Consider the following 14,944-nt stretch of genomic DNA (forward strand, 5'->3'; position numbering starts at 1 on the left):
GCGGACAAGCGGCGTGTCGACACAGAAATCGAGCCAGTTCACCGTCACTCTACGTCATCGTCTCACCTATCAATCGTGTGTGTCCTGTGTCCCTTCACGTCGAGATTGCGCTAGCGCTCTTATCAGTTGCCCTTGGGACTCACGATGGGTCGGCTGCGTGCCGTTTGTTCGGAGGAAGAGCGGGAGCGCAAGGAGGCGGCGACGTGCGCAGCAGCGCAAACGCCGCGAAGCCGCTATCGTCTCGAGTTCCACTGCGTCGTGTGGTTCTGAATCCCTTGCTAAAGAACAGATAGCTCGCCTGGAACGCCGCCGAGAAAAGAAGCGGCGATGTGACTGGTGGCGGCGGGTTTAAAAGGATATCTCAGTAGAATTTCGTCTCCGATTGGAACTTTTCCGGAATCCAGATGGCACTGGGGCGGAAGCCTCTCCACTCACCTGCTTACACGATATAGTGCTATTTCCAAACAAAAATAAAGAAAAAGCTTGACTTTTTGTTCCGGTTATCAGCGGACGGCTTGACCCTGAAAGCCCGCCACTTAACCCACCCATCCCGTCACCCCGCCCTGCAAGCTGCAAGAATTTTTTTTTTTTTTTAATGCAGTTTAGAAAGAGGATAGCAGTGAGGGCTGTGGGCCTCCAAGTTCATCGCAAAGGAGGTTTTTTGTCCCATTCTTACCGAATTAGGAAAAAAAAAAAAAAACGCGGTTACAGAACGCCTTATTTCACTGCCCGGTTTTACTTCGGGTATTCCGTGTTCCGAGATTTTTCGCACGATACGATTTATTGTTGATATCGTCAGTACGAAAGCATGTTGTGTCATATGTAATTAAAATGTTGCGAAATAATCTGCCACAAGTCAGAATGGCGTTGCGTCCTAACTGCGGCCCCTCAAAGCCTACTTTTCATTCCAGCGAAGCAGTGCTTTGAAAAATAAAGCTACTCACCCCCGAATTCAGGAAGGTTCCTTTCCTTAGATCAGCGCCTTTCCTTTCGTAAGTGGCCACACTTACGAATCATGAATCAACCTTACCTTAGATTGGCTCCTTTACTCAAAGGTTTCCTTAGACGTTTCCTTACGAACGAAGGAAGCGACGTAGCTATACCTTCGATGCTTCCTTTCCTTTTCTACAACATGGCGACGTTTCGGGAGCTCGATGATTACGATGATTTCGAAAGTGTTGTTGATTATTGGTGTAGGGCAGCCGAATTATGCAACGGAGAAATCTACCCGGTCCCACCTATGAATCCCGGACAAAAGCTCACCGGACAGAAGCTCACCGGGCAAAAGCTCAGCCATTTTTTCACAGACCCGGACAACAGCTCACCAGGAGAAAATTTAATGTTGGTCTTAAGACGAGTGCGGACAACTTAGGTGCATGCCTGCGACACTAAAAAAATCAAACACCTTTACGACGCAAAATGACGGAAATAATTAATTTTCATAGCCATTCACTTCAAATATTACCTTGAACCCGAAGAAAACCCATGCATTAGTAATGGAGAGACCTTGAGCCGAATCTTTATGTACGCGTTTAGCGTGACATAAAGCGCAATGAAAAAGCGAGTTCACCGAAGCGTGACTTGGCTTCTTCAGTCATTTTTCGGGTTTAAACAATTTCGGTTCATGACGTAATTTGGGCGATGCACAAGGGTGCATCCGGCAGACCTTGAGCCAAGCAAGCTTGATCTTATAAGCTCCACTCAGTTTCGGTGACCTAAATTTTGGTCCCGAAACGTTGCCTCTTTGCCTGTCATGGCTTATCTGTCGACACCTTTGCATGGGATGGGGTTCCAGTTCTCCTAAAAATGCTACAATCTCCATCGCATCCACACGTTATCCAAGCCCGTAATTCGCCCGGGCAGCAAACAAAAAAAAAAAAAAGAAGAGGTGAGCTTTTGTCCGGGTTTGCGAAAAAACGGGTGAGCTTTTGTCCGGTTACCCCCACCTATCGTGCGTCCTCTCTCGGCACGCTATCGCTTCTCCAAAACGACGGTGCGAGAACTGTTGTGCCTTTTGTGCATTCGTCCGAGCACCGACGGTCGTGGGAAGCCTCTCTCGCCTATGCTCCAGCTGTTGGTGGCACTGCGTTTTTATGGGGCAGGTGCATTTCAGACAGTCATCGGCGATCTGATTAACGTCTCCCAGCCCACTGTGTGTCGCGGCGTCGGCAACATCACCGACCTGGTCATACGGGAACTCTTCCCAAAAGTGGTTCAGTTTCCCGATGCTACCGGGCGCCGCAGCGTAACGCACGTTTTTTACAAGATCGGAAAGTTTCCGGGAGTGACCGGCTGCATTGACTGCACACACGTGAGGATAAAGAGCCCCGGCGGCGACGACGCTGAAGTATTCCGTAACCGGAAGGGGTACTTCTCCATCAACGTGCAGGTAAGAGCGACTCAAGAAGTTTTGCGATGTGCGCTAACGTCCCTTCATATATATATATATATATATATATGAATTTTTTTGTGCTCGCAAGAAACGTATATATGTCCCGCGTTATTAATCGTACTTTTCAAATGTGCTGTTATGAAAGAAGTGTTGACGCAGGGAAGCACTCGATTTTTTTAGCGAACGAAACACACCCAGGCCTCTGTTAAGTAACTTCCACTGAGTAGTTTATTTTGCATATCCATATCGAAAGGGGAAATGTCTGCAAAGTGCTTAATATTTCTATTTAATGCATCAATATTTTAGATTTTTAAACAAGCCATAATTTATGGCGAATTCCACTGGGCGTTTTGGAGCGCGCCGGGATCAGTCGACCAGATCCGGATTGGAGCACAAGATCCGAACGGGGTCGCGCCGCCTACGGATCCCCAGTGGAACATGACCACTGCTCCGGGATCGGCGGATGCCTTCCCGTCATTCAACTGCCCGGGAATCCCCTTTTCGCGGCCGCCGCGGTCGTTTCGAAGAAATTTTCGCTACGCGGCGCTAACACGTGTTCGACGCACGAGTGGCAGGAATGGCTCAGGCGCTTCTAGCAAAGATTGCCGGAATGCCCGTAGCGCGGCAAATACCTTCTCTTCTCCTTCCTGGAAAACGAACCGGCTGTCGAGCCAATGGGTAAGCAAGCGGCCATTACGAATTCTTCTGATGTCGAGACAATCTAGGAGCCCAGCCCGCCACGTGCTTCTTCTTCTGAGGCGAGATGCCCCACGAGAAAAGAAGTCACGTGTGTGCGCCGAGGGCTGGCCCGGCTGGCTTCCGGTTGAATCCGCCGAAATCGTGGGAGCGACTTTTCTCGTGGCGAATTCCACGGGTCGTTTTGGAGCGTGCCTGGATCGACTTTTCCGGAGCGAGCCTATTTCACTGGGCGATCGGGATCGAGACGAACGTGTTCCACTGGTCGTTTTGGATTACCTCCCGCTCCAGATCTCGATCTGGATCCGAGAAAGTCGCTCCCCCGATTTTGGCGGATTCAACCGGAAGCCAGCAGGGTCAGCCCTCGGCGCACACACGTGACTTCCTTTCTCGCGGGCATCTCGCCTGATCTCGCCTCAGAAGAAATGGTAATGGCCGCTTGCTTACCCCTTGGCTCGACAGCCGGTTCGCTTTCCAGGAAGGAGAAGAGAAGAGAAGGGTTTTGCCGCGCTACGGGCATTCCGGCAATCTTTGCTAGACGCTCCTGGGCCATTCCTGCCGCTCGTGCGTCGAACACGTAGTAGCGCGCGATTGCGAAAACGAATTGGAACTTGGAACCAGCCGCTACCAGACACCTGATTTGTTTCAAAAATACCCAGGACGTTTTGGGGCAATGAATCATCACATAGCAGGCGGTAGGCAAGTAGACAGCGTTGAAAAATATTTATTCCACCGATTCTTATAAAGGCCGATGGTGTCGGTGTCGCAGTTTTGAAGCACTGTCAGTTCAGCTCAACACCACGTTACAAAAGACGGTTTGGGGTACTGCCGGTGCTAACGCAATTTCACAGTAGAAATAGGAATTGCATGAAAGAACCGGACAGAAACACTTCATACGGTGGCATAAATGCCGAACATATATCAGCGATGTCACTTTCCTCGGTTAGGGCTATCTGCTTTGTCAACGAATGATGAACATCTCGGTAAAATAAAGAGCGGAAAATACTCCCCGTGTCAAGTTTTCTAATTACAGCCACTGGTTGATGTCGTACCGTGGTAATTCCCGGCCCTTCGAACGCACTAGCACTTTGTAGAGTCACATTTCCAGCGATTCCGCGCCGCACACGAACGAAGGTAAACAATCAAGATGGCGGAGTGTTCCCCGTATTGTCCTCGCCGTCAGTGCGGTGTGACAGCGTTGTCGGATAACAAATCGGGCAACACTGTTGCCGGGCGGCAGCAATATGTTGCCCGACTGTTGTTGCCGCGATGTGACAGGGTCGCCGGCAACACGACTTCCCCGTGTTGCCGGATAGAGTTGTCCATCTGTCCCCTCAGTGTGACAGGGTCTTTACCCCTTGGCTCGACAGCCGGTTCGTTTTTTAGGAAGGAGAAGAGAAGGTTTTGGGGCCGCGCTACGGGCATTCCGGCACTCTTTGCTAGAAGCTCCTGAGCCATTCCTGCCCCTCGTGCGTCGAACACGTGTTAGCGCCGTGATTGCGAAAACGTGTTCGAAACGACCGCGGCGGCCGCGGAAAGGGGATTCCTCGGCAGTTGAATGACATGAAGGCAAATGCCGATCCCGGAGCAGTGGTCATGTTCCAAGGGGGATCCATCGCCGGTGCGACCCCGTTCGGATTGTGAGCTCCATTCCGGATCTGGTGAACTGATCCCGGCGCGCTCCAAAACACCCAGTGGAATTCGCCATCGGATCCAGATCGAGATCTGGAGCGGGAGCTAATCCAAAACGACCAGTGAAACATGTCGGTCTCAATCCCGATCGTCCAGTGAAATAGGCTCGCTCCAGAAAAGTCGATCCCGGCGCGCTCCAAAACGACCAGTGGAATTCGCCATTAGGTAAGAAGAGAGTTCCAACCTTCGGTGTCAAGATGTGACTCATTTCAAGGAAAAAATGAACTCCACATTTATTCCCAATGTGTAAATGCATCTACAGGCCATCACAGGACCCGAGCTCCAGTTCTTCGACGTCGTCGCAAGCTGGCCTGGCTCCGTCCATGACAGTAGGATTTTCGACAACTCTCGAGCCAAGGTCCTCTACGAGGAAGCAGTGATGACCGGGGTGCTCCTTAGGGACATGGGCTATGCCTGCACGCCGTATTTGATGAGCCCCTTTGCAGATCCAGGCAAGGCAGGCAGCCCTCATGACAGGTAAGCTGTTCGCGCTATACCCCAGCAGTAAAATAGGTGTCAGGATTGCACAGCTTATTTATGCGTATACAGTTTTAGTGCTTATAAGCTGGCATTGTCACACAAAGCTGATGACGGAGGTGACGATGCGCTTGTGAGTATGTAGATCGGGAGTCCAATGTCGTGATTCCTACATGCTCTCCTCAATCATGCATAAGCAGGCTATACTTTGCTTCATTCCACTCTCGACTCCAGCTAAAAGCTTCTGCAAGCTTCTAAAAATAGAATGTGATGGGAATTAACCGCACAGGAAAGGAAGACAACTGGAAGGAACACATGAGTTGCCAGTACAGCACTTGTCCTGTTGTGTGTGTGTGTTCCTTCCGTTGTCTTCGTTTTTCAAGATGTTAATTCCTATCGTGGTAAATTCTTACATGGTAATTCTTATACACAATCTGAACTTTTATTTCGACGAGCTAACCCAAGTGATGAACCATAAGCAGCATTCCAGAAGTTAAAATCTGCGACTATGCACTGACAAGCAAGAGTAATAAGGCGAGGAAGGCATAACGGGACAAAAAGGGAACACATGCTACACGCGTCATAAACATTGCATCTTTAAGCTCAATTTGGCATTTGCACTTTTATGTATGGCCAAGTTTCGTCTGTTTTATCACAACACAAAAGGAACCTGAGAATACAAGACTCTTTTCACCAAGTTGGGGAACTTGCCTATACACAAAACGAAATTTCCTATGCAGGTACAACAAGGCCCATATCAAAACTCGAAACAGCATCGAGAGGGCATTCGGGGTTTGGAAGCGGCGCTTTCCATGCCTCGACATGAGGCTTTAGCACAAGCCCGAGCGATCTGCAGGCATCATCACGGCCTGCGCGGCTCTCCACAACCTGGGACGGCAACTGTTGGACCCTTGTCCGCCAGCCGTGCCCCTGCCCCCACTGCCTAAAAAGTGTCTGATCTCCTTGTGAGAAAAATATACGAAATTAACCATTTCGCGATGCAGTCAACAGCCATTAGAGTCCCCGTTTCTTTTTTTTTTTTTTTTTTTCCAGAGCACCGGATTTTGTTTTATTTCAGTACGGTCACCCTGATTTCTAAATATATGGGAAGCAGAACTATATATATGTTGTACTGTCAAAATGCCAGAAAATCAATAGACTATTTCCATAAAGCCCTGCATGCAATACGGCACGTGTTGCACTCTGGGAACTACAGGGTGATACAAGGAGACGCCAGGCTCTTTAAATCGACCGGAAAGTTCGGTTTCTAACCTATCGCGCTACGACTTTGTGCAGAGTTGCCCACAGATGGTGCTTTTTTTTTTTTTTTGTAAAATTTGCAAAGGCGAATTTACCTGAGGAAAAAGTAAAGAAAGAAAAAGGCTTAGCTCCTATGGAAACGCAGCGAAGCCACCGGTCCGCAGACAACACGGCGCCGTTTCGCACCGTTTAGTAGAACGCCGAAACCGTTTAGTAGAACGCCGTTTTATGGAACATCATGGTTTCTGGCCAGATCATTTCTCGTTTTTGTAAATAGTGTTTTTTCTTTGCATCCAAAGGATTAATACATTGTCACGAATGACAACTGATGGGGCGGTGAATAACTTTAAAAACAAAACGTTTAATCGGGTGAACAAAATGGAAGGTCAGCGTCGCAGGCGTCGATGTCGGTGAAACAGCAGGATCGAGACTGACTGCGGCTCGCCACGCGGAGCCGCAGTCACGCGGAGCCGCAGTAGAAGGTTCGGCGGTAGCCTCAGCTAACCTCGAATAAGCAACAGGGTTTTAGAACTTACCAGAACGCGACATTACATAAACAATAAAAAAGTGTATCCGTTAGCGGCCATTTGCGTCGAAGATAAGCACGGTAACCGTTAGGCCACGGGCACGCTGCCTACCTGGCCAGCTGCGCACGCGGCAATATTATGTTCCGTTTTAGGGGCGAAGCTCCTTAGGGCTAGCCATGTCCGTATGTCCGTCCGCCGTCTGCTCACGAGCACGTGAGCCCGTGCACCCGTGCTCGTGTAGGGCAAAAAAAAAAAAAAAAGAAACGCATCTTTACGTGGTGAATTATTTTGATTGGGGCGAAGCTCTGGTGGTACTTGTCTGCGTAGACGGTGAGCCGCAACATGCCGAGCCTTTCGTTCGTTTTCATCCGAGTCAGAAAGAGAATCTGTGGTATGGAACGTGGTTATATACGCATTTGAACATTTGACCGCAGCGTAACATGGATGAAAACGAACGAAAGGCTCGGCATGCTGCGGCTCAGCGTCTACGCAGACAAGCACCACCCTAGCTTCACCCCAATCAACATCATTCACCACGTAAAGATGTGGTTGTTTTTTTGTTTTTTTTTTTTCTTTTGCTTCGTAATAAACAATGACCTCTTTCGGTGATGTGGCCTAAGACGGACTTGATACTTTTTGGGAGGTCAGGGGCCGTCGGGTGCCGAGACGGAGGTCCACAATTGTTGCTGTTCGCAGTACTCAACTTTAAGGCTATGTCCTGTCACCATGTAAATAATAGCCCCAAAAAAATTTTTTCCCCATTTCTTTAATTGTTCGAATTCTGCAAAACTGTGGATTCGTCTGCCTCTTCCCCATTTTTCATAGAAAGTAAGCTATTTTTCTGAGACTGAACAAGAACCCCTGGTTTTACAACTATACAAACACGCAAAAAGCGCAGAATGAGCGGTGAGCAAAGTGTGGACGTGAGTTTTAAATATAAACACCGCGGTGCGAATAATGCTGAGAATATTAAATTAAATTTTAAATGTTGAATAAATTATTTCGTAAATGAGCTTTGCTCCGCATTTGTCGGTTTTTGTGGTGAACATTTAACCGGCGAGCTTCGCTCCGGTGAGCTTTTCAACGCCGCCTTTTCTCCAGTGAGATTTTCTTGGCCGCCAAATAGTGACAGCCGACCAAGGGCTCATCGCAGCCAAGACGCGAAATCGACGAACACCATAATAAAAGGTGTGCAGGTTCTTGTCTAATACATTCGCCTCTATTTCATAAAATACTGAATCAAGAATGTTTTGGTTCGGGTCAAACGAAGAATCTTCAGCGCGAGACTTTCACAACTTCCAAATAGAAACGTGTGACGTGCTACTACCAAAAAAGCTTATTCTGTTTTTAGTTCCACTGAAGAAATCTTCGCAATGTTTGTTTTATTACGGTAGAAATCAGCCTCCACAAGTTGATATGCAAAGCGAATGTCGAAATTAAAAAAAAAAAAAAATCGACGAACTCACGTATGTTTCTTCCGCATTTAAAATATGTAAACGTTTTAAATGCATCTCTGCAGAATATTTAAAATCGCCAAATCAAATCACCTCTCCTACTTCGAACAGAAAGAAGTGGTAAGACAGTATCGATCGACCCTTTGCTGCTTTCGGTAGCTTTTGTCTGCCTGCATTTGGCAACTTCAGGACTCACGCAAGGACCGCTTGAGGCGTGAAATCTTTCATCCCCTATTTCGTGACCCAAAACGCCAACAAAGAACGGAACATCCTTCCAATGACGCGCTCTGGCGAGTGAAAACTAAAGGCCCGTTCGCACTCTTGCAACCGAATACGACCGAGAGAGACCAGACCGGTTTTTAAGACTCTTGCGATCTCTTAGGACCAGGGGTGCTATGTTGCGCTTTTTGCACTCACAGGAGACTTGGAAGAGGGAAGTGACGTCAACGACTAGAGCAAACGCAGATTGGATTTTGACAGAAGAAAACAAAGTCAACATCCAATCTGCATTTGCTGCGTTGTTGACGTCACTTCCTTCTCCCTAGTCTCCTGGGAGTGCAAAAAGCGCAACGTAGCCCCCCAGGGGTGCTATGTTGCGCTTTTTGCACTTCTAGGAGACTTGGAAGAGGGAAGTGACGTCAACGACTAGAGCAAACGCAGATTGGATTTTGACAGAAGAAAACAAAGTCAACATCCAATCTGCATTTGCTGCGTTGTTGACGTCACTTCCTTCTCCCTAGTCTCCTGGGAGTGCAAAAAGCGCAACGTAGCCCCCCAGGGGTGCTATGTTGCGCTTTTTGCACTTCTAGGAGACTTGGAAGAGGGAAGTGACGTCAACGACTAGAGCAAACGCAGATTGGATTTTGACAGAAGAAAACGAAATCAACATCCAATCTGCATTTGCTGCGTTGTTGACGTCACTTCCTTCTCCCTAGTCTCCTGGGAGTCCAAAAAGCGCAACATAGCACCCCGGTCCTAAGAAGTCGCAAAAGGCTTAAAAACCGGTCTGGTCTTTCTCGGTCTTACTCGGTCGCAAGAGTGTGAACGGCGCTTAATGGCTCACACCCACCCGCAAAATATCTTCGCCGCCGAACAAAAAAAGGGGCAATTGCAGCGATGGCAGTGGAGACAAGATTGTACATCCCTTGGCAGCCCAGGTGGTTGCAAGCGCGCTTTGGAGACTTGCCCGAGCTCTCGCCGGGGCTAAGGTCCCACGGCATCCCATTGTCAGTCTTGCAATTGATACCGGTAGACCCCTTAAAGAGATAGCAGAGGTCTTAGCAGATGAATTTTCTTGACAACAAGCAGCCCCACTACCACTCCCCGAACAACTCAGAGAAATTACAGATACACCAGTCAACCCTTCTCCAGACAGAGAGGTGATGCTGGCGAACTATTCCGATTTCACCCTGACAGAGCTCACGGAAACGGTGGGCCGATGTAAAAAAAAAAAAGAAAAAAAAAAGTGCTCCGGGACCAGATGGTATAACCTACCAAGCATTCAGAAATGTGGACCCTGTCTACCACGCAGACATTCTTGAAAAGTTTGACATCATCTGGAGAACCGGCATCTTTCCGAATGTGTGGAAGGAAGCCACTATAATTCCAATACTTAAACAAGGAAAGCCGGTTGCACAGCCTTCGTCTTACAGACCTGTTTCATTAACAAGCTGTATGGGTAAAGTCCTCGAAAGAATGGTTCTTGGACGCCTTACATGGCTGTTAAATCAAACAAATGCATTTCCTTCTGAAATGGCCGGTTTTAGAGCAAAAAGGTGCACCGCAGACGTGATCGGAGACCTCGCCTCAACCCTCGAGGAGGCCAAAGCTACAAAAAAAAAAAAAAATTGTAGACTGTGTCTTTCTAGACATCAGTCGAGCTTTCGACAGCCTACCTGACCTGATTATCATTCAGCGGCTACAACTCGGGATATGTGGAAGGATTCTTTCTTTCATTCGGGCATTCCTTGTTGGAAGATCAATCCATGTCAAAGTGCCTGGTGCTGTCAGCACACCTCGCCTAGTGAACCGAGGGGTTCCACAAAGCAGCGTGTTAAGTCCGGTACTTTTTAACATTGCGATGGCTGCTCTCCCCGATTGCCTCCCGGCTGACCACTCCGCACTCCGAATCAAAACGGCGATATACGCAGATGATGTTGCCATCTGGTGTATCGGACCCTCAAAGAACGCAATCCGAATTCGCAATCGGCTCCAAGTGGCCCTAGACGCCACGGCATTAATGATAGCTAAATTGGGCCTCACTTTGTCGGCGGAAAAGACCGATTTACTCCTTTACCGACCGACAGGCCGAGCACCCCAGAACGCCCTGCAGTTGAAGATTACTGGAATACCTGTGAAGAGAGTCAAAACTCACATCTATCTTAGAGTCATCGTTGACGACCGCGTGACTTGGCGGCCAGAAGTTCAAAAAACATTAAACCGTTGCCGTCGACTACTTTCTGTCATACGACAGCTAGGAGGATGCTCTTGGGGGGCATCGCAACATGCTCTCCTTCAGCTCTACAAGGGCCTTATAATGTCCCGGCTTATGTACGCGCTTCCTCTCCTAGCCATCGGAAGAGCCCAAGTTCGAGCCATAGAGGCATTTCATCGCATTGTCCTTCGTTCCTACTTGGGACTCCCCCCTTCGGCCGAGAACATCGCGACACTTGTGTCGGCAGAAGAATGGCCGCTCTCATTGAGACTGCAGGAAAAAGCCATGCGCAACATCGCTCGCATGAATAGCTTGGCCCCGGAAACCAGCATCTGGCGTCACCTGCGGAAGCGACAGCATTCTTATCTAGGGCACCTGATGTCACGATTTGATCAAGAGATAGGAGGCCCTGGAGAGTTTCTTCCACCTGTGCCTCCGCATTCAACACGTCCACCACTGCAAATATACCAGACAATGCCCATTTCCCAACGAAAGGCAAATGTTCCCACATTTGTTGTTCGTTCGGTTGCCCTATAGAAAGCCTTGACGAGGACTACGAAGACTGGACCCATGTTTTTACGGACACCTCTGTTAACCGAACTAGGCAAACAGCCACAGCTGCAATCACCATTCCCGAAATGAACTATGATGTCGCAGGCAGACTCAATTTCATGACGTCATCGACAACAGCGGAACTCGTAGCAATATGGGGAGCGCTTGAGACAATTAAGAATATTGAGCCAGCAGGAAAAGCGGTTGTCCTAACTGATTCAAAATCTGCGTTGCAACAACTTCAGCGTGTTGAAAAACCTACACCCCTCGTGGCTAGACTAGAGGCTGCAACGGTAGAGACCTCGGATGGACCCTCGCCATGCAGTGGGTCCCATCTCATGTCGGGATTCCCGGTAATGAGAGAGCGGACACTCTGGCAGCCAAAGCCCATGACGACCAAGACCCAATCTTTCTGCTCGATCGTTTCAACGAGGCACATCGACTGATCCGTAGCTGCCTACGGATCAGTCGATGCGACTTCTGTAGCTGCCTACAGAAGTCGCATCCTCATCCAGGAGTGGCGACGAACAAGCCGCCTCCAAGCATTCCCCGCATCATGCAACGAGCCGACGCTTTACTCCTGCACAGACTTCGAGCTGGATGTCCATATAAGGCTAAGCGGCTTCACAGGATGGGCCATAAGGAGGACCCCAGCTGTCCAGAGTGCGGTGACCCAGAAGATGCCGAACACGCCCTTCTGTGGTGCCCCGCCCATGCGGAGCCAAGAAGAGCTCTTTTTCAGTTTTACGCCTCTGAAGAACTTTCAAGAAACAGCATGGAGAAACTTTTGAACCCTGAAGGATTACGAGGGGTAACAGCAAGAGCCTTCCGCGCACTTTTTCGTTTTCTTCGGGAAAGCGGCCTTGCAGATAGACTTCGATTACTGCTCGGAGGTGACCATTGTCGCCACTCTTGGAGCACCTCACTGGCCAAACGAAAGAGGCCCCACAAAGCAAATTTGCGACAGGTTCGTGGCGCGCTTCGCCCAGTGGCGCACGCTTCAAGCACGGTGCCGCAAAGTAAAGCGAGCGCCACCGGGAAATGTGCGTCGTTTGTTTTTCGCGGGTTCACTTCATGGGGAGTGAACCCGTGAGCGAAACATTAGGGCTACAATTTTACATTAACCTGATTTTTTATTTTGTATATTTCTCTCTTCCTCTTTCTGTCCCTTTCCCAGATCCACCAGGTAGCGACTCGCCCCATGAACGGAGGCCCACACATCTCCTGGTGCCCCCTTCTTCTCGTCACCCCAAAAATAAACAAACAAACAAACAACCGTGCATTTGTGACCGGAGTTGGAACCTTCGGGCGTTCGCCGCTACTCGCCGAGAGATGGCGTTCTCGATTGCGGTACTCTGCTCCGAAACCCGACGACCTTGAAGATGTAAGTAGTCCGGGGCGCAATAACACATTGCGCAATTTCAAGAGGTAGTATTAGCGACACGCTCATAGATGGCGCCAGCTGACAGCTGGATTTCTGGCATTTTTATGATCACAAACTTAGTTAAATTTTACCGCAATGAGAATCTCTGGCAAAACGATATTGTAAGAGATATATTCAAAAAGTCTTGGTCTTCGATATTGTGGCGCCTGAATTTGTATTTAGGCCCTGGTCTATTTTTAAATGTCCATGAAGAACGGAACGAAAAAAGGGCCCTTACAAACAAGTTTAAGTTCTCATAAAACAATTTTAACATATAGATCGGGAAATGTAGCGCTACAATATTACTCAGTTTTTTTATCAACTTTATAATAAAACCATTCCCAATTCAATCCGTTCGGTGGTTGCTGAGAAAAAAAAAAAATACCAAAAAGTTGTCATTGGAATTGCATAGGGCTGGGAGCTGCGATATCTTCTTAAACGTGCAGCACCCGGAAAAGGCTGCTGCATTTCTTTAAAGTGTCTCATTTCAACCATTTTTGCTGCTATTTGTGCAATTAAAGAGCTGCGCAGTGGTGAGGCATGTTGACTATGAAGCTAAGCCGCGAGAATAGCTCCTTGTAAAGGCCCTTTTTTCGTTCCGTTCTTCATGAACATTTAAAAATAAACCAGGGCCTAAATACAAATTCAGGCGCCACAATATTGAAGACATAGACTTTTTGAATATATTTCTTACAAGATCTTTTTGAAGGAAGAAGGCGTCCGACACGGATGGTGGCTGATGGCCGTACTCCTTTATATAACGGAAAACATAAGGGTCAAAAGCCACGGGGATGCAACCCTGACAACACGGGCGCAATGCTGGACAGTGGCGCCACCTAGGTAGTGTATATAGAAACTGCGATAAATTTAAATACAACACCTTTCCTTTTCTTAAAAAAATAATTCTCATATTCTTCCCTTTCTTAGAAAAAATGAATAAACTCTCTTCCCGAAAACAATGAGGGAAGGTAAAAACTAATGCCAAAATGCAGGGCAGTTGGATAGGAAGTTCACTGAAAGGAAATGACCTCTGAAAACTCTATGTCAAGACATTGGAAAATACGAAATGAATGAAAAGGAAAAGCACGTCGCAATGACATTTGCGGAAAGCACTACACTGGAAGAGCTCCGCTGAAGCAGTAGACAGAGTTTAAAAAAAAAAAAAAAAAAATTCACTGGATGTTCACATATACATGTCCTGCACTTGTCCGTAAGAACTGCTGCCGAAAAAGTTCACCAAAAAAGTAGTCTTTCAGGAGCTCTGGCAGCAGCCGGGCTCGATGCGGGCGATTCCAATATTGTCCTAACCGTTTCCATATATTTATTATTCACGTCCATATAATTTCTGTTTTCTTCGAGGTAAAAGTTGCAGGTTATTAACTATCCTCGTTGACTGAAAGGGAAACCCCAACCTAGCACCTTTGCGTTATTCTTCCCGGCGCTCACGTAAGGATCACCTCTATCCTATCTAGTTGGGAATGGTCCGCCGCGATGTTTATGGTTTCTCACAAAACAATAACCACATTTTAAACTAATTTTACATCTAATCACTATATTTTACCTCTAATCTTAATGCACTAACTCAGCACTTTCCACCAGCAGTCGTTGATGAAAGCCCTTGGATTCAAGAAGGATCGCAGGAAAAACTGGAGATATCGCTTGTTTCGAGCTTACAGCGCCGCGTAGTGTGCAACGAGGATGCCAACCGGCAGTTACGGTCGCCGACCGCTGAATAAACGCGGGACAAAGAATATGTCATTCAGTAGGGGACGTTGTTGGGCTAGTGGGTTCATCTTAGTTCAACATATAAAATAGCGCAAAAAAAGACAAGGACAAGAAGTATACAAGACAAGCGCTAACTTTCAACTAGATTTTACTCAGGAAAAGCAAGCATATATATACACACACGACAGGCAAAGCAGCACCACATAAAAGTTGACTAATTTTGTGCACGACCATTAAAAAACTGAAACTCATTACTATGAAGTACAATAGAAGTGTCGCTGACACATGCCGTCCATCTTTTTTTTTTTTTAT

At 47.8% G+C, this 14,944-nt stretch overlaps 1 protein-coding gene across 1 annotated transcript; it reads left to right on the forward strand.

Moving 5' to 3' along the window:
- Window positions 1-2,176: 2,176 nt before the first annotated feature.
- On the forward strand, window positions 2,177-6,274 carry LOC115327786 (putative nuclease HARBI1; the record flags this gene model as incomplete). The annotated part of the gene is made up of 3 exons (XM_040206267.3): window positions 2,177-2,389; window positions 5,043-5,257; window positions 5,998-6,274. Coding segments are annotated over 3 exons (522 nt in total), but the record flags the coding sequence as incomplete, so codon positions are not given.
- Between the last annotated feature and the right edge of the window lie 8,670 nt (window positions 6,275-14,944).

The sequence above is a fragment of the Ixodes scapularis genome, unplaced genomic scaffold (genome assembly GCF_016920785.2).
Source record: "Ixodes scapularis isolate PalLabHiFi unplaced genomic scaffold, ASM1692078v2 PGA_scaffold1__304_contigs__length_218370807, whole genome shotgun sequence".
In the NCBI taxonomy this organism is placed as follows: Eukaryota; Metazoa; Arthropoda; class Arachnida; order Ixodida; family Ixodidae; genus Ixodes; species Ixodes scapularis.